This window comes from Octodon degus, unplaced genomic scaffold (assembly GCF_000260255.1).
Source record: "Octodon degus isolate 3935 unplaced genomic scaffold, OctDeg1.0 scaffold00125, whole genome shotgun sequence".
In the NCBI taxonomy this organism is placed as follows: Eukaryota; Metazoa; Chordata; class Mammalia; order Rodentia; family Octodontidae; genus Octodon; species Octodon degus.
This window is the reverse complement of record NW_004524701.1, coordinates 1,611,630-1,632,214: the sequence shown is the minus strand read 5'-3', so window position 1 is coordinate 1,632,214 and position 20,585 is coordinate 1,611,630. Positions and strand designations below refer to the sequence as shown.

Below are 20,585 nucleotides of genomic sequence, written 5' to 3'. Positions count from 1 at the left end.
TCCTGAAGCACCAGACTTTGCATTAGTTGTATTCTCTGTCTGTGTCTGTGTCTGTCTGTCTGTTTCTCTCTCTCTCTTTCTCCTTCCCTTCCTCCCTCTCCCTCCCTCCCTCCCTCCCTCCGTCTTCCATCCTCCCATGAGTTACCTCTCAGTCATCTACACTAATTCCACTACTACCTTTAACACTCCATAATGACACATCTCAAGATAGTAACTTTTTTAAATGACTTCTTTTGTCCTTTTCCTTTTCACAGTGTTTCTCAGACATAGACATTCTTTGTGGAGGTTAAAATTTCGAAGATGTGCTATCCTTCCATGAAAATATGGGAAGCAACATTTACATATATAATTTGATCTTATAAAAGTGCTCTACTAATATTGTATTTTTAGGAGCTGGAATTTCCACTAATACTCCGTCATATATAAAAAAAAAAAAAAGCTGGTACAAAGTTACGCTGCACATTTTGACAAGACCCTTGCCACCTGTTGTCAGACGCTGTGGCCACACCCACCGCTTCTCATGCTCGCCGGCTCCTGGAGGCCCTGTGTACTTACTGGATGGAGCTTTCGATGCGCGTGATGGTGAGGAAAGCGGCAAGGTTTGCCGTGTAAGACGAGATGACAATCAAAGCGAAGAGCCACCAAGCCCCCATCATCATCCGGGTCGCCAGGGTTGCGTAAGGGACCTCCCCACCTGTGGGAAGAAGCCAAGAGGGTAAAAGTACGTCCACACACATTTGCTGAGAGTCTGAGTCCGTATACATTTGATGCCAAAACAACGAAGTTACGCAAAATATTTTACATAGTGTCAGTGTAGACTTCAGTATTTTCATTGTTTTATATTTTATGGGTTTTATGAAAATAATGTGAGACTAGTCAGTAAGAAACACAATAAATATTCAGTGTAACAGGTTAAAAGGACAGCTTGCCTTCCTTACTGGGCTAGCCTCTCATTTGTTACCTTCTTATTTCAGACAGAGATCTATACAGTTTTCCAAGAGTTTGATTATTCATCAGTTAAGGGAATCTAACACTGTTATGTCACGGTAGTATACCTTTCAAGATCTCCAGCTAATTATGTAATATTAGAAGGATTATTTTTAGTTAGATTCTCTAGAAGCACAAGACGTTAATGAACTTGGAATCATACAAAAGGTGGATGGTGTCTATATGCTCACGCGTGCTTCGCTCTGCTCCTCACTGGCCAGCTGCCGCTCTGCGCCCCTCTGCTAGGGCAGGAGGCGCCCGGGCTCAGTCCCTAGGCTCCTCCTACTCGCACACCGCTGCATTCTCATCCTGCGTAATTGCAACAGCCACCTATGCCTACCTGGAGAGCTCCCAAATTTATATTTTGAGCTCCACTCTCTATATCACTAGAGACTAAAACCTTCCTTTTTCCACTTGGAATCTAATGGGCATCTCAAACTCAAAGCATCTAAATTAACAGTACACCAACCTGATCCATATTTATTAGACCCAAACTGAGAATTTTTCCAATGCCTAAAAAGTCCTGCCATCTTTATCTTTATAATATATCCCCAACCAATTTTATGTCATCATTTCGGCCATTCACACCAAGCACAAATCCAACCTGACTGTGTGTGTGTGTGCGCACGCGCGCGCTGCGGAGGCCTGAAGCCAGGGAGTACCGAGTTATTCCCTCAGTATCTTGCTGGGTTTCGTTTTGAGCTTCGCGCTTCCGGTCCTGCTTCAGCCTCTGGGCGGCTTTGATCTCAGGTGGGCACCGCCCAGCTTAGCCTATCTGGACTAGCGAGCAGCTTCCGTGATTTCCGTACTCGTGCTCTGGGGTGTCCTGCTCCTGAGCCTGTCACCATGGTGCGACAAAAGATGAAATGATGCCACGGTGCCCAGGGTACTCTTTTGGGCACAACTCCCAGTGGCTTTCCATCTCAGAAAACTAGCCTTACAAATGTCATCCTGGCCAAAAGCAAGCAGCCTGGGTCAGGCGTGCGACTCTCCCCCTCATCCCTTTTGTTTTTTGTATTTTAGGGAAGGGTCTACAGGGTGTTCAGGGTCTCACTACTAGGTCAGACTCGCAGTGGTCGCCTGTTTACAGCCTCCCAAGAGCTGGGGTTACAGGCGCGCGATACCACGCCCGGTCTCAATTGTCGTCTCAGTGTGCCCCAGGGCTGAGGCCTGCATAGCAGTCCCCGAGATCAAACCCCTGCCCCTGCGCCTGCTTGCAAGCGCTTTAAGCTGCTGAGCTTTTGGCTGGCCCTCCCCTCATCCTTCTCTCCATGTCCTCTTGGAATTTCTTATACGGCGCCAGGCCAATATCTGCCCCAGGGACTTGGGGCACACTCCCCTTTAGTACATTCTGGCTTCTGTGGAGAGAATGGCTCTCCACAAAGACCTTTGGCTGAAAGGAATATTACTAAAGTAACTCCCTACTATTCTCTAATTGTTCTGCTGACAATTTCCTTAATTTTTATCATAAAATTTTCAGTCTCTCTCCAAGCACAAAACATTGCCTTCATCTTGATAATTACCTGCCTATTGACAAAATAATTCTGTCTTCTATAATAGTACATTTTTTCCTGATTACAAAAGTACTAAATGTTGTTTTCAAAAAAAAAAATTTAAAAGGACAGAAAACAATAGAGAAAAAAATTAAACAGCTTATAATCCTATCACTAACACAAAGCTATTGTTAAGATTTTTGGGGAGTTATTTTTATTCTTTGCACATATTTGATTATAGGCAAAAATTGGGATCTACTTCCTATATCTTATTCAATTTATATTGTCTTATTTTTTAGTATTGCAAAGAAGGACAAATTTGGCTCCCTTGTAGGAAAACGTGTCCACCTTGAGATCATACTGGTCAATGCCGGAAATCAGATACACAAGCTTAAATATCAGATGGTTCCTCTTAGACGAAAGACTCAATATGTGATGCTTTAAATAATGCTTTCCTTCATGGCACCTACTTTTAGGCTTTCTTTCATATAATTATAATCTCTTATGCAGGAATAGTCCCTAGCCCACATTATGTTGGCAAATAGTTTTTCATAAATATATGCTGTGGTGTAGGCTGCCTTGTTATGCTCTGAAATTCCTATGTTGAAACTGTGACACCCAGTGGGACGGTGTTGAAAAGTAGAGCCTTCATAGAAATAATTAAGGCAGAATGAGGCCATAAAGCACAGCCCTGTCCTAATAGGACCTATGTCCATATAAGAAGAGACACTTGTACTCATCTGTGCAGAGTAAAGGCCACATAAGGACACAGCGGGAGGAGGACGCACAACCACGGGGAGCGACCTCAAGAGACACTAGGACTATGAGCACCTTGCACGTGGTTTCCACCCTCCAGGTTGGTGAAACAATAAGTTCCTGCTGTTCAACCACCCAGTGAGTACTGTGTTATGGAAGCCCTAGTAGATATGCTCACCATGAAATAGCAGTGATCTTTTTAAAAGAAAGTAGGTTTCCATTCCGATTGGAAATAGTACCTCGCAATTCAATTAACTATGATATCAGGCACATTTTTATTCCAGCCACTAGTTCTCACACTGTAATATCTGTACATTTTTAAATGTAGTGTAAACACACCCTTCAGTTATGTTCTGAGCTATTTCATAATGTAATGTGCTCAGAACAGACTCACCTCTGTTATCTGGAACACATTTTTCAAAGGCAGTTATAATGCATTTTAGAGACTTTCTTCTTCAAAGCAAAAGGCATTTTTTGCTCAGCTTTTAAAAGATGAAAGCTAAAGAGCATACTATTTTTTAAATTCACATAGAGATTTTCTGAGCAAAACAACTAATTGAAAAAAATAATAATAAAGTGTGAACATGATGATAGCTAAAGAGTGAAAGATGTACGTGTAATAAAAGTGGAAGAGAAAACATTTGACTGAAAAGGCTAATTGGAGGTTTGTTTCCGTAGGCTTTAGCTTTGATTAGAGTTGTTTTCACTGATATGAAAGAATACTTGTTAAGTTTCTTAATCTGTGCTCTATAATTTACAACTCTGATGGCTCAAATGTTCTTGTAGAGTCCAAGTAAGACACCATTTCATTTGATAGCTGCAGTTAGGAATAAAATATTAAAATAAAATAATAAGAATCTCAACTTCCAATTCTGGTAATGTTGGACTTGACAGTTCCTGTCATCTTCCTACTGACAGCAGCTGGAACAACTCAACATAGAAAGCATTTGTAGAGTGGAAGAGGACCAAATTCTACACAAAATAAACAGGGAAGAGCGCCTAGTGTGTAGGATTGCTTTTCCCCAGGCACCACATGACAACTTACACACAGGAAGGTAAAAAGTGCAAGACCATTGCAATGACTTCATAAAAGGTCCTCAAACATTAGGGGGTTACAAAAATTAGGGCTCAGGGTCTGCCTAAGGTGGTAGGACTGAGAAAGCCAGAAAATCTCCAGTTTCTTGGAAATTGTTAACTATAATTCCATGAGAAAGTAAAAATACTTTATGTTGACTTATAATAAAAATAATTGAGGCAAAATTTTACAGGTTTTGATAGTTGATGGGATAGGGGTAAATTTGTCTCTCGAGAAATAAAAATGATTGTATGTAATTGTAAAAGACGGTTGCAAATAATGACCTGCTTATCAGTTTTATGAAGACAAAAAAAATCTCCCAATCAAATCTAAAGAGAAATAAACAAAAGGGACAACAAGGTCACTGCAACATAAATTTGGTTCTTTGGGTTGGTCATAATCAAGAGAATACATGACATTGCCTGGACAATGACAAGAATATAAATGGGACATTCTTACATATGTCACAGATGTTAGAAAGATAGCAAGAGGACCATAAGTGCAATTTTATGTGTAAAAATTTTGGCATTGAAATATGAAAAAAATTCCAATAAAAGACATAGAAAATTGGGGTCTTCTAACTATTAAAAACCTTGAAGTAAAAATGAAAACTTATTCAACACCAGTGCTTTAATATCAAGACTGAACAAATATTTGGGGAATAATGAATTTTGCTCAAGCGCTTCCTGAGTTTGGAAAGAAGCAACAAAACAGGCCATCCATGGCTTAAAGAAAGCACAGCTTTGAAAGCTGGCCTGGTTATTCAGGCAAAAAAAAAAAAAAAAAAAAAGATCATAGGTCAGTATTTCTCATGAGCATTGATACAAATTAATCAATTGTGCGTGTTCTTTTTTTTTTTTTGTGGAACTGGGGATTGAACTCAGGCCCTTGTGCTTGCCAGGAAGCTCTTATTCTAAGCGCTTATTCTACTGAGATATCTCCCCAGCCCCAAATTGATCAATTGAAAGTGTATCAAGAAGCAAAGAACAAACAAACAAAAATCCTGTTTGAGTTTATTTTATAAAAGCAATAGGGTCGGCCAAATAGTTCAGATTAAAGCACCTGCAAGCAGGCTCAGGGGCCAGGAATTTGATTCCTAGGCCTACCGTGCTGGCCCCGCTCCTGGGGCAAGCTGCAACAGCAATTGAGACTGGGCATGGTGGTGCATGCCTGTAATCCCAGCTCTTAAGAGGCTGGAAACAGGTGGATCACTATGAGTCCGATCTAGTAGTGAGACCCTGAACACCTTGTAGACCCTTCCCTAAAATACAAAAATAAATGAATGAATGAATGAATAAAAGTGAGGTGAATTAAACACCAAAGAATCAGTCATTCTGATTTATCCCATTAGCATAATGGAGAGAAACCAAATGATTATAATTGGTTGATAATAGAAGAGACAAGAAATTCAACATCAATATTTTTTCTGTCTTCTTTGGTGGAACTGGGGATTGAAAAGACTTCAAAATAGTTGGCGTTGTTGTTCAGTGTGAAGGCTTTTGGTTCAGAACTCAGTACTACAAACACGACAGATCAACAACAAAAATATCCTAAATAAGTGAAGAAAGCTGAAGAGTTTAATAAAAGCAATTTTATCTCCTTTTTCTTTTCTTTATTCAGAATTTCTTTAAGTGTCTTCATGGTTTCAAGATGCTACAGGAGACAGTCAGATGAATGACGAAACAATTATATCCTAATTTTTTAAAAAGCACAATCTCATCTCTCTCAGGCATGACGAAAATGAGCTGAGTAGTTCTGAGATCTCAGAGCTGGGTGTTGGCAGCCCCTCCCGCTGCCCTTCCCAGACCTCTTCACAGAAACCTGAGGCATGCGCGTTTCCAGAGCAACCGACCCTTCTGCAGCAAGGAGCCTTTTGACACTGACCACTGTGTGGATGGGATGGGTCCGCCACCTCCCAAAACGTCTACCTGCTACTGTATATATCACTCTGCCTATGAAAGCTGTTAAAGAAATAAAACAATGCTATGCCCTCAGGCAAGATTGGGAAAGTTGATAACTTCTTTTTTTTTTTTTTCCATAATTTTATTGAGAAACGAATAGCAATGAGACAGTTTCAAACTAAATTGGTAGGACAGTTTCAATAATTAACACATTGCGTACATTCTTCCTAGCGGTTAATTGCTGTACAAGATGCGGACTTGATATCCTATTTACAAACACCATTAGAACAAATCCCTCTATTCATTAAGAGAATGTAACTATATATCTACCCTAACCACTTTGAATACACAGATACAAAATGGACATTCATCTGCATCCCCTTTTTTTTTGTTAAGTTCCATTATTTGAATATTACAGGTGTGTAAACTTAGCAAAATATTCTAAAAAGTCCAGTAGCCCATAATAGTATTGGGTCTTCAGCTTTACTGGCAATGTCAGAAATTGTTGACCTGAGTCCCCTACAGCTCAGCATAACAGCATGGCTTTACTTCTTATATTTCATTTTTATACTTTTCTGCTGGATGGTTAAGATAACTTCTCCTGAGTGAGGCAAAGCCTTATTGTTCTAAGTGTTTGTCTTCGTGTTCTCTTGAAAATATAGGTTATTTAGCAAAGATTTTCTAATTTGACTATTTGGGAAATAAGCCTCTCTGAGATTTGAAAACACAAAATTTGTATTTCACAATCTGATGTTGAAGAACTTATGAATAATAATTAATAAATAGTATAGAGGAAAACTTGCTATACTTTATAAATATTTCTGATATATTGAAAATATTGAAGTAGGCTGGGCAATTGTCAAGAAATATTAGAATGTTAATTCAGGGGTTTTTTTTTAGTGTATTTGGTACAGGGTCTCACTTGCTTGGACTCATAGTGATCTTCCTGTTTTCAGCCTCCCCAGTGCTGGGAATACAGGTGTGTGTCACCAGGTTTGGACTTCATTGCAGGCTTAGAGAGCCCGTAGGCGGGGCCAGTGAGGCATGGGATACCAGGGATGGAACCCCAGTCCCTGCACTTTACTAAGCAGGCTCTTAATCTGTTGTGCTATCTCGCTGACCTTATAGAGTGTTTTATGCTTGAGAAATTTTAGAATAAATGAAGCAAGATACTGTTGACAATTAATGTAGAAGTCATGGCCAGTGTAATCATATTCCACATTTATGTATGGCAAAGAATCACACATATTATCTCCTAATCACTTTGTAACTATTACTTTTGCATGCTAATGTGTTCCTTAAAGTTTATTTATAGTCAAATTGAATGAATGGATGTGGCCAGGTTTGAAATTTTTTTTTTCTTCTGTGGAAGGAAGGGGGACATAAGATGCAAGTGAGGTTTGATATTTGCTAAGTGTTATAATTTGTGTCTAGTTGTCCCCCCCCCCCCCGCAGTCAAGGGGCAAACTTCAAGAGTTTGTGATTAACTTCTGATCCACTGGGATTAGAGGTGTGAGTGCTACATCCAGCCTGGGGCTGACAGCTTGAATGCAACTGAAGGGAGATGGACTTGCTCTCTGTTGCCATTGCTGCTGTTACTCCTCCCTTTTGCACTTGGTGTTCTGCTGCCTTCCACCGCCACGAACTGTTGCCCTCTGCTTTGGAGCCAGCTGTTGCCACGTGCCCCTGTGCCTTGGAGCCAGCTGAGTATGGACTGAAATCTCCAGTAACTGTGAGCTAAATAAACCTTTCCTTCCTTCATTTTGGGTGTCAGGTGTTTGTCCCAGCAACGAGAGAACAGTAACTGAGACAGACGCTTAGTGAGGTGGATAGGCGCACCCTACTGAGCCCGTTTTTGAGAGAAGGAGGTCTTCCTACAGAACAGTGTGGTGGTCAGCAGAAGAAATGGCTTCATGAGATACAGGCATTATAAAATCATACCGTATTATGGTGAGAAAGATGGGCCAGCACTTAGAACTATTTTTCAGTGTGCTTTTACTATCAAGAACATAGCCTCAGTTCTTAGCAAAACAAATCATCTTAAAATTCTGGGTGCAGATTTATAAAGGAAAGGCACATCTCTACCTGTATGTGACAGAAAATGGAAAGTACCAGTATTTCACAAGATTTAATTTAGTCTACTTTTAATGCAATGTCTCTGTGTTTGCTTTGCACAGTGAGTCCTGCCCTACAGACAACAGTGTTGCCCCTCTACCATCGCATCGCCCACCCGCCACTGTCAGGTGCCGTCTCTCAGGTCTCCTGTTCATCGGTCCTCAAGTCCACTGAGTCCCACCCCCAGACTTCCCTCTTGTCCAGTTTGAAGCCAGTAACTTGAATGCAGTCCATTGTATTTGTCTTTAACTTTACTGAAATCTTGGCAAGACCCCTCATCAGTCAATCGAGGTTCCTTCCTCCTCTGGGTGAGCCCTGTGCACAGCTGGTGTGGCCTGTGCCCTGCATCCACGTTAAATTCACGGCCACAAAGCCCATGTGGGCTTTGACTGTGGACTCTGCCACAGCTCTCCAGTGAATTTCAGCTCTCTTACTCAAGTATTTTTAAACACTAACAAGGAATCCTTCTGTATCCTCACAATCAGCTAATGATCATGAAATCTACCTTATTTAGAAAATTAAAGCAATTAGCAGACATTCTGAGAGAAAATCAGGTACAAAACAGGTTAAAGCATGCATTTTGAGAAAAGGAGGAACATGTGCTTACATTTGCAAAGAATAATCGAAAAAATAAACCCAAGGCAAATACATGGACAGCAGGAGGCATCAAAATGAAAGGGATGAGGAGAAAACTAAGATATTTTGAATTACATTATTTAAGTTCAAATTTGATTTTGCAGCATGTACAAAATTTACATAATTAAAATGATAAATAAATTTTTAAGTGAACCTGATCCAAATGAATCTGAGAGTATAGCAAATTGATGGCATAATTAATCAAAGGAATAATTATTTTAAATGCACTATGTCCCCTACCAAAGACCACCGTCCTTGGGGACTCCCTCACCTGGCTGTCCTCTTGTCCCAGTGTCTTTCCCTTCCCTGTCCATTTAACCTGGCAGCATGGCTAGTGCTCCTCTGTAACTAGGTCCTGCACAAGCCTGGGCACTTTATCAAAATATCACTGTAAATAGTCCTTCTCATAAAAGCTTTCTAGGTTTTGTACTCAGAATGTAGAGTCAAGGGCCGGCAAGATAGCTCAACAGATTAAGTGGCTGCATAGGCAAGCGCAGGGACCTGTGCCTTTATGGAAGCCTCAGAAGAGACACAATGAATAAAAGGAGAAATTGAAAACAAGGAATGCTCCATTTGGAAATCAATTAAAATTTGAAAATCTTGATGGCAGTTTTGAAGGCATCTCTTAACCCTGTAGTTTCAGTGTAGATGTGGCTGAGCTTAAGTGTATGCTTGACTACAAGCATAGCAGGGTCCGATCTCCAACTGACTTTTGTACCACATAAGGTCTCTCACATTAAAAGAAGTACACTGATAAGAAGTTTAAACTCCAAATTCCTTTGAAAAGTTCTGTCTAGGAAGCAAGCTCTTAGCCTTCCTGTGGAATCAGTGGTCCACTGTAAGACGCTTTTCAGTGACTAGATCTGAGGAATCTCACAGTTCTCCACATTTTCCCTATGGCCTCTAGATTTTAAGTCCCTAAATACTTGGTTCAGAGACTTATAAGGCCTATTTATAAAATCCTTACACCAAGTAGTGTAAAATGAGAGCAGAGATTAGGGCAAAGATAATGTCATGGGTCATAAAGACCTATGATTTGAGATTTTTCACATGCTGGCCTCGCCCTTGGAGTGGAGTTAGTAGTTTGTTGAATTGGATAATGAAGCACAAACCAATAGTGATTGGGTTTTAGAGGAAACCTACACCCAGCTTCTCTGGCACACTGCAGAGAATCCAGGAAGTGGGAATGTTGGATTACATTCTGGAGAAGCTCACAGTCCTTCTGCAAGAAGAAGGACACTCTCTACACAGGGGCCTTAAGCAATTCATGGGAGTGATGGCACATGCATTTGGGGAGAGCTCTATGTGCTTGTCCTTGGCTTGAGATGATATTGGGGAATGCTGCAATAAATTGGATTTCTTGATAGTGCAATGTGGCTGGGGGTGGTTGGATGTGTACACCTGTAACAGGCAAGGTGAAATTATCACAAAAAGCCAAGCTATTTTAGAGTGGCAATTGGAGTGCACTGACCTGCAGGAACCTATAGTAATACGTTATTGGTCACAAGGCCCCTAAAAGTGAAATAGGTACTTCTATTTGTATAACTTTTGTCATCCTTAGCCTACCGGTTTCAGGTTACGATATATGAACTCTTAAAGTGTAACTTGTTTTCCAAGCACAGAACAATTCTGGATGTGAAGCAGAAAGTCCCAGCTGCTGAGTGGGTGCTGAGGCTCTCTTCTAGTGGTGAGAACTCTTCTAGTTTATGGAAGTATAAACCTAATAAATAAAGAAGAGCGGGGCTTACGATTTTTTTTGCGTTTATTTTTGACACTTTTCTTAAATGGCCTTTGTTTTGTTTTTGTTGTTGTTACTTCTAGGCAGGGTCTCTCTACATAGTTGAGGCTGGCCTTATACTCTGTCTATTTTTCAGGATGCCCTCAAACTCATAGTGATCTTCCTGCCTCGTCCTCTTGAGTGCTGGGGATTTACATCCAAATTCAAAGGCTTTCGAAAATGTATGCTATATTGCGATCCACTTCTATGAACATGCAATCTTTTAAATATTTTGACTTTTTGATAGACTCCATGAAGTATTTGGTAAAACAAATTAATTTTGATATCTTACACAAGTGATAATAATTTTCAATTTTCCAACACATGGTTGTGCATAATGTCACTGAGTCTCTCCAACATTTCAGTACATCTGCATGACCGCATATTGTGTGGGGCTGGCGAGAACTGTATTTGCAAAGTAGTTGAGAAGGCATCAGGTCACATCACTCACACTTTTTGTTTATGGTTACACTACACATTATTTACATATGAAGTTGTGCATATCAGTTCCTTGCTCTGAACACTTTACCTTCTATTTTGAAGATTACTGCATTAACTGAATGAATAATGAATTTTAACATTTTAATTTTTCTCAATTAATAAAGTTATTTTCCACAGAGCCATATATAAATAATTACCCAAAATATTTTTTCTTCTGAGCAAACAGCAAAAGAATGTTATTTCAATATTAGAAGTTTCTACTGAAAGTGATAATCTTGATAACTCTTATAATTGCAGATTCAATATAAGCAGTTGAGTTTATTTTACTGCATTTATTGCCATAGTCTATTTCTGATGAACAGATTTAAAAATGCTAAATTAAAAATTAATTAGAATCAAATTAAAAGGCTTCTGGTTATACCACATAAACCTTAAATGCTGATTTTAACCTAGCTTTGAAGTGCCAATTGCTGTAACTTATATTAGAATTAAATTGAATTTTGTTAGACAAAAAGTAACACTTGGCAGCTTTTTATTTTCACAGTGTTTTCATTACTCTGGTCTTATAGAATTCCCACTGCTTCTAATGAAGTAGAGGATAAAAATACAGCCTACTAAACATCAGCCAGACTTCAAGTTCCCAGTTTCTAAGGTGGGTCACATTACTATCTTATACAGTTGTAACTCAAGAAATCTTAAAAATTATCTAAGTGTACTGCTAAAACAAAAACTTCCTTAAGTACAACATTAAGGATGTAAAGAATATATATATATATATATATATATTTTTTTTTTTTTTTTTTTTTTTTCAGAACCAGGGATTGAACTCAGGCCCCTGCACTTGCCAGGTAAGCACATATTCTACTGAGCTATCTCCCACCCTTATATTTGTCTTTTTGAGACATAGTCTTGATATGCAGTTCAGGCTGGCCTGGAGCTCACTTTGTAGCCCAGGCTGATCTCAAATGCTCAAAGATGCCCCTGCCTCAGCCTCCTAAGTGCTAAGATTAAGGTGTGCACCACCATGCCTGGCTTATGTTTATAACTATGTTTATATTTATATTTATATTTATATTTATATTTATATTTATATTTATATTTATATAGGTTGCCTTGATTCTGAACCACACATAATTGTTGATAGGAATGTTTCACACAGAATTTTATCAGGTCAAATAAATTTTCCACCTTTAAACTAGCAAAATACTGTGTGTGTGTGTGTGTGTGTGAGTGTGTGTGTGTGTGTGTGTTTGTGTGTGCGCATGCGCACATGCCTTACCTTATTTGAAAATGGCCCCAAAATGCAAGAAGACTGATGGCCCACAGCCCTGGCAAGAGCCTTTGATGAGTTAAAAAGAGACACCAGTTTCTGATCACTATCTTTCCCAAAGATATCAGCAAGCACTTTCCCTTCTCAAGCGCCCCATCACCACTCCTGCTCCTCCATGGACACTGTTGCATGCGGCTGCTTTGGGTCACTCAGATGGGCTGCACCCTCCTCTGCCGTCAGCCTGCTCTGCATACTAGGCGTCTCTGTGCTTCCCTATGCTGCATCTTGTACCACGGGCAGGTTAGCATCCTGCATCATCACAGGAAAGGTGGAGCAGAGCAAAGAGCACCACACTCACCCAAATTTCATTACAATCTATTATTTAGTTGTTTTCCTTTATTAATACCAAAGTCTGAGCATACCTTATTTATAACTTAAAATTTTTAATAGCTGTGTGAGTACAGAAAAACCCAGAGAAGTTAGAGCTTGCTGCTAGCTGAGATTTTTAAGCACCACTTGCAGTCTCTGGAGGACTCCACCAAGGATAAGGGACTCTGCTATCGATGACTTTTCCAAGTCTCTCTGTCAGGGTGAGGACAGAAGGGAATAGGAACTATTTCTTTGTCACCCAAACCAGTTTCCTTCTCAGTAGGTCATATGTAATCTTTATGTACAAAGAGAAAAGGAAAACTATTGGATGGAATGAAGCTTCTCATTATTCTGAATGCATTGCTCTAAAATTATTAACATATACAGAAACTAGTGACATTTGGCTCTGTCCTACTGGTCATACCTGCGAAATATGTGAATCATCAGGCCATTCAGAGCCAACATAAGGGATCAGAGAAGAACATTGTTAACAAGTATGTGTGACAAAGAGCAATGTACATGGAGTGCCAACACAATAGTGTTTTCTAAAATTGTACATTTTTAAGCAGGATGGTTTGGACAACTGTACACTGGATTTCTGCTGGTAAATGGAAAGGAGCAGTTAATGCTTAATTTGTTTTGTCTCTTTTTTTCAATTGTTCGTACTTTGTCTCTTCTTAATTTCTTATATATTTCTTTCTTCTTTTTTCTTCTGAATATAGGTATCTGGTAATATAAGCTACTAGTTGGAAGACAACACTATGAATTACAATAAATACTGTGAAATTTGTATTATTTTGTTATGTGAAATTCTGTATCACTTGTAATTTTTCCGTTTTATTATGATTTTGCACTGTCTTTAAGAAATACAAACATAAAATTGCACATTTTGAAATTATAATACTATCTTGGGCTTTACCATGCTTAAGCCATGTCTTCAGAAGACCCAATTTTAAATGAAAAAATACTTTAAAAATCTCTCATTTCATATTCATTTGAATAAACAATTCCATAAGAGTATACCTAGTATATTCAGTTAAATTCATCCATTGTTTTTTGAGCCATGAGACACAACCACAATTACAATTTTATCTTTCCAGTTTGTCAAGTGAGTAGTTTGAGAGGCAGAAGGCTTCAACAATTTCAGATGTTTGGGAGCCTTTCTGTATTGTGGGAACAATACAGTTACCTGGTCATACTTATTTCCCCTAATCCAAAAAAATTATTATTATTTTTTTGTATTTTAGGGAAGGATCTACAGGTGTTCAGGGTCTCACTACTAGATCAGACTTGTAGGGATCCACCTGTTCACAGCCTCCCAAGAGCTAGGATTACAAACGCATGCCACCATGATCATTCTCAATTGCAATCTCAGTGTGGCCTGGGGATCAAACCCACGGCCTCTGCGCCTGCTTGCAGGTAGATGTTTGGGGGCCTTTCTGTTTAATCTGTTGAGCTGTTTGGCCAACCCTTTCCACTAATAAAATTAGTTAAGCTGAAAAACAAATGCCCTTATAGTATTTCACGGAGTATGACAAGGGCAACATCAACAGCATCCCATGCATTAAGAATGTTTCCCAAGGACCTTAAAAATCATTTATTTGTATTGTTATCTTGGGCATACTATTTTTTCCATTTTTTGTTGGTGCATATAAATTTTAAAAAGTACTTCATTGTGGCATTTTTATACATGCATATAGCATAAGGAAATATGGTACAAATACAGAATGTATTGTTACCTAGCCCTAAAAGGAATAAAGTTTTGCCATTTGTGGGAAATGGGTAGAACTGGAAATTAATAATGTTTAAGAAAAACAGACAAGCTTCTCAAGTTTTTTGTCATATGTTAAATATAAGGAAAAGATGACAAGAAATAGAAGGGATATTGTTGGAAAAGGAGACTGGGAGAGGGTAGATGTCTGGGAGAGGAACAAGGGATGAACACAAAGTGCTTTTCTCCACCTAAATAACCCATGTTGATTGGTAAGTTGCTCTTTTAGAGATTTTGAAATGATATTATAATTAGATCTTTTCTGACTTTAAGGATATTTTTTATTGTCAAGTGTCTCAGTGTCTGTAATTGAGTGGCACTGTGGGCAGGTTTGGTAATGTGTAAGGCTCCTTATGCTGATTTCCACGGAACTGCAGTTCCACATTTTGCTCTATTAATAATGAACAAAAGCAACTGTAGCACAAAGCCTAATGGGTCAGTGTGCCACATTTTTCCATGAATTTCTTAACATTTTTATATACAATGAAAAATGGATTTGATTTTCTCTTTCGGTTCCCTTTTCCAGTATGTACCAGCAACACCCTCAGCGATGAGAGAAGATAACAGTAGATCTCCACAATGCCAATGGGATGACCAAATTATAAAAACATGAAAACATATTTTTCAAACCTTTATAAACTTGTGGAGTATTTCCCATTAGCTACATGGTTTCCGTTAGTAGTTAGCAAAATTCTACATACTTCTCTAAGAGATCCTCCTCAGACAGCCTCAGTCTCTGGATTCATGCTCTCACAGCGATTCCACATTGTTACTTTAGAGGGCTTGTTTAAAAAATAAAACAAGAAAACCCAAAGAGCCTCATAGTTTCTGATCTGGCTTTAGATATGCTAGTAAATGATGTGCTTTATGAAAGTGCAAATCTAAGATTTTGGTGAAAGACTTAAGTGTATGGTAGAGAGAATTTTCCCATCTGACACTTCACAATTTGATCATTTGAGATTTTTCATAAGTCTGCTGTGAATGCTGAAAAGACATCCAAACAAAGCCCTCAAGATAGTCAGGAAGTTTTCAGGTAGTTTGGTTCAGGGACACACTCTGGCTTTAAAGTAGATTTCTCCCTCACCCCTTACCACATCCTCGCCCCTTCTGATAGTATGTATTTTTTGTTCATAAATTATGTGATTGAAATTTTAAGTGTTTTTAAAAATATATGCATATTTGTAAACATATATGGAAGCTATAATTTCATAAAACAAGGAACACTTAGAGCATGAGTTGAATAAAGAATATATTATAATTATTTAAAGATATATAAATGTCAGTTTTCAGAAGCTGCCAAGGCAATTATTCTTTTCCTTTCATACTACTTTTATTGTTACTTGTAGATTTAACCACTGACCTGCTGATGAAAGGAAACTGGGAAAGGTAGAGAAACAGGAAATATTTTCTGCCTGACTTGTCGTTTGTCAAGCAGCACGAAGCTAGACAGCAGTTGAGTCAGAACTGCCACTCTGTAGTGATGTATTAGCTTTTAATGTTTTAAAATAATTACAGTGAAGCCTAAGCCACTATATAAAACCACTATATAAATTCTAGTGCCATTAGTAACCCCATTTTTCAGGGATTCAATCAATCAGTGGTTGTGAGGAAAATTGCACCCATTTTGCCAATTCCAGGAGCATGAAAGTTCAAAGAGTAAGAAGCAGTTGTCAACAGGAATCAAAGTGAAATAGATCTCAAAGTGAAGTTTTCAATTTAGAATTTTGAAGACTAGTTCCTAAGGTAGACCTTATGCATAAATATCTTTAGTTCTACAAGGTCAGAGGATGTCAATACATATTCAATCAGTTTTAATGATAAAAAAGCCAGATGTTAGTCTAAAATACATTTTTTATGTTCCAAACTGTCATTCAAGTCCAACAAACTGTGAACTAAAGTTGAAGATTAGTTTTAAATTAGAACTCATTTATTGAGCATGCCCCAATAGAGAAGAAGGGAATCATTTGATATTATGAATCTAGTCCTTCAAAAATAATATCAGCCTTTTCAGTTTTGAACTTCTTTTTTTCTGTGATTTCCTTTTGTCCAAATCTCTCAGAAAGACATTTCAAAGGAGAGAAGAGAAAAATGGATTCTACTCCAATTTCTTTTCAATACATTGTTTTGAATAATAGTTTGGAAAATGTCTAAAGGAATGAGATTTTGGAGTACTAGTGCTAAGAAAATTTATTGGGATAAAATATAGACACTTTGTTCAGTATATGGGTTCTATATATTCTGAGAAATTTCAGTAAATAATGCAGACAGGTCTGTAATTGAAGGCCATAAAATAATACATGTCATAAATAATGATTTCCACAACACTGTTGATTGAGTAAGAAAATATTTATGAATTACAACTCAAAGGTCTCTGTGTGTGTCTGCAAATGCAAATCTGTAGAACTGAATGTATTGTGGAATACCAAATGGCATTTTAAAAAGTTTACTTAAACAATTATCTCCTCTTTCTTTTTTTTTAAATGTGCAATTTGGGTGTGGTTTCAGGAATCTTCCAGTGAATTCTAAAGGCAATTTTAATTGAAGCACTGAATTAGGGCTATGGAGTTGAGTTGATGAGCAATAGAAAAATCAGGGAACGGAATCATCTTGCTGAGCTGAAGTGATAAAACTATAGGGTAAGAAGTAGGAAGTGGTTCAGGGAAAAACAGAACAAAATACCTATGACACTCAAGCCAACGTCAGGCAATAAAGAAATATCAGGAAAAGAATATAAAGTTCTCTACTTATTGAGTACTGGGTAGCAGGCTGTGTCAGTTTTGTAAGAATTTTCTTAATTAATCTTCAAAACAGCTTTATGATTTGTTTAGGAGAGCAAGACCGTTTTCCAAGGCAAGATTGAAATAAAGAGGACTTGAAGGACATACGATGCATGGCCACAGGTTATCACAGACCAGGGACAAGGTGACATTCAGAGAATCCAGGAGGCCCTAGGGTGGCTCTTTAAATGCATGTGTTCCAGGAGGCCCTAGGGTGGCTCTTTCTCTCAGTACATGTGTCATTTCTTCCACCAGTGGCTGATGTATTGTTTTCACTTCATTTTCTTCCTATGCTCTCTTCAATCACAAAAATACATAAGTTTAGATCATGAGACACTAGACACAAATTTTCAGATAGATTCAGGCAAACACAATTCAAGTAAACAGAGTAAGAGTATTTCTATGGCTCAGAAAAAAATTTTGATTTGAAAGACTGAGAGTAAGACACTCAGGTAATAGTAGGGAGCCATGAACTTCAAATGACCAATAAAATTTTAATTAATTAATTAATGATCCCAGAAGATGTTACATGTCAAGAAGACAGTAGGAAAGTGATATTGCAAAGACAAGAGATTCTCACAATAAAAGAGAAATAAATTAAGTCAGGAGACTGTGTCTCAGAACTGTTCTGGGAAGTGGACAGTGGTCCCACATGTTGTATCCTGACTTAACACATTAGGGAAACTCAATAACTGTGCTTATAGTTTTGTTGTTTCAATGATGACATATACAAGGGGTTTGAAAACAGCCAATTTTTAAAATGTATCACAATGAAACACACCTTACATTAGTATCCCTCAAAATATTCCTCACTTTGCCTTTGATCGGATGTTCCCATGGTTCCCTTCGCCTTCTTTCCCTTTCTTTCTTTCTTTCTTTCTATCTGTCTGTCTGTCTGTCTGTCTGTCTGTCTGTCTGTCTGTCTGTCTGTTGTACCGGGGATTGAACTCAGGACCTTGTGCTTGCCAGGCAAGGGCTCATTCTACTGAGCTATCTTCCCAGTCACTCTTGTTACTTTCTGAAGCAGTTCTGGAAGTCATCTTTCATGGGAATGATCACAAGGTGTGCCTATGGCTGCTACCAATGCCATCCCACAGGAAGGCAAGATCATGAGGATGCGAGGTGTGGGTCCTCTTCTACAGATCTGCCATGGGGTAGCATGGGCTCTTCCTCAAATTCAAAATGACCATACAAAGTAAATGTGTTGAGTTGATTCAGGTTGGTCATGAACATGCACCTAAAGACAATCACCTGCAAGGCTTTCCAAACTGCTTCAGAAAGTGGCGAGAATGATGGGGTAACTATTATGGGTGGGTATTTGTGGGGATTAACCTAAATGTTCCTTGTACTCTCATAATTTTTAAAATTTAGATTTTTTTTTTAAGGTCTCACTACATAGTCCACATTAGTAGCAATCCTCCTGATTTCTGCCTCCCAACTGCTGAGATTACAGGTGTGCTTCACCACGCCCGGAATCCATTGCTGGCGTATCCGAAGGCGGGGCCAGCATGGCAGGTGGAGCCAGGTATTGAACCCTTGCCCCTACGCTTACCTAAGCAAGCACTTAGTCTGCTGAGCTATACCGCCGGCCCTAAAGATTTTTTTTTCTCCGAATGCCTTCAGGGCAGGTTTGGCTGGCTGGACTTGTGGGGATCGAACCACAGCAACCTGAGCCTGACTGCTTTGTCGAAGCAGCCACTTAAAGAACTGAGCTAAGGGCAGGCCCCCCAAATTCTTTTTTCTTTCTTTTCTTTTTTTTTTTTTTGGCAGAACCGGCGATTGAACTCATGCCCTTGCGCTTGCAAGGCAAGTGCTTATTCTACTGAGCCATCTCTTCAGCCCCCTTAAAATTTAAAAGCATGCTGTAGCTTTTTTTTTTTTTTTTTTTGAATTTGGTACAGGGTCTCACTATGCAGCTCAGACTTGTAGTAATCCACCTGTTTTCATCCTCCCCAGCACTGGAATTACAGGCATGCGCCACTATGCATGCACTCTGTGGCCAGCTCAGTTCACTCTGGGGACCTGGTCAGTGTGGCGTGTGGTGTCAGTGTTCGAACCCTGATCCCTACACTTGCCTAAGCAGGCACTTACTCCACTGAGTGATCTCGTCAGCCCTTGTACTATAGTTCTTATCACATCTTATAAACTTTTAATTTAATCATTAGACAGTTCTAAGCCCCAAGAACTGGCATTATAAGTAGCTATAGTACCTTGTTTTCAAATTACCTCAATAGGATAGTTAATTGTAATTGTCATCTTGACCAGATTAAGATTCCTGGAGAACTGATGCAACCACACAGGCACTAGACTACTCAGTAAATTAATCTCCCAACACACAGCTGAACGTGTGGTCACTGGGGGTGGCCTCCTGAAGCTGGCCTCTCTCCCGGAGTTCCTCTGGAGTCCTGCTTCTTTGCCCAAAGGTCACAGCAGCTCCACCCCACAGTGTCTCCAACATTGGAGGCAGCGAAATCGCTGAATCACTGAGCCCCATAAACCATTTTCTCCTTTAAATTGTGTGTGTCTGGCATTTTTTCCCAGCAGCAGGAAAGTTAATACACTTGACAAATAACTGTTTGTTATCTCAGATGTAATAAATTATATGGCAGTGCATAAAACTTTCACTGTATAAATTATACAATACATGCAAATAAAATGATGAGTTATTTTTTTGTTTTCCTTTTCTCTGCAGATATTCATTTACTCTGGTCTTCTGTGTGTTTATTGAGCACACAGACTCAAAACTTTCCTCTAAGGATGTATGGCAACACAGTTGAGATACTTTGGGTGTTTGAAAATTCAGGCTGCTCCTCAAAACAGTTTACATGCTAGGTGGCTTTTAGGAAGATATATGTTATCAGGTGTTCTTAATATTATTTATAGTCATTTTACTAAAATTCTTGTGCAGTCTTCAGCAACTTTTTCTTTCTTAACTTTTCTTATGATACAAACAGTCTAATTCTATTGTGAAACAAAATTTTCTAGCAGACAGATTTTTTGAAAGTATCTTACAATTGCTGACAAATAATGAAATCCAAGCCAATCATTGGATGCTAGTCTGCTTTGTGATTTAATACAATTCTTCAGGGCAACTTTCAAGGTCGTCCTCCACCTAGGAAGCTGTAGTGGGTCTGGAGGTAATTACTTGAAGCATATTTGATGTTTTTGCAGTGTTTCTCTTAACAAGTAAAATACAGAAAATAAAGTTTCATCAATT

At 38.8% G+C, this 20,585-nt stretch overlaps 1 protein-coding gene across 2 annotated transcripts in view; it reads right to left on the bottom strand.

Annotated features, from left to right (window-relative positions):
* Grid2 (glutamate ionotropic receptor delta type subunit 2) overlaps positions 1-20,585 on the bottom strand; it is a 1,592,033-nt gene that overhangs the window by 278,771 nt on the left and 1,292,677 nt on the right. For both annotated transcript variants that reach the window (XM_004640617.3, XM_004640618.3), the window contains one exon: positions 556-694. In XM_004640617.3, coding sequence (XP_004640674.1) covers positions 556-694 — 139 coding nt within the window. The remainder of the gene's footprint in view (positions 1-555; positions 695-20,585) is intronic.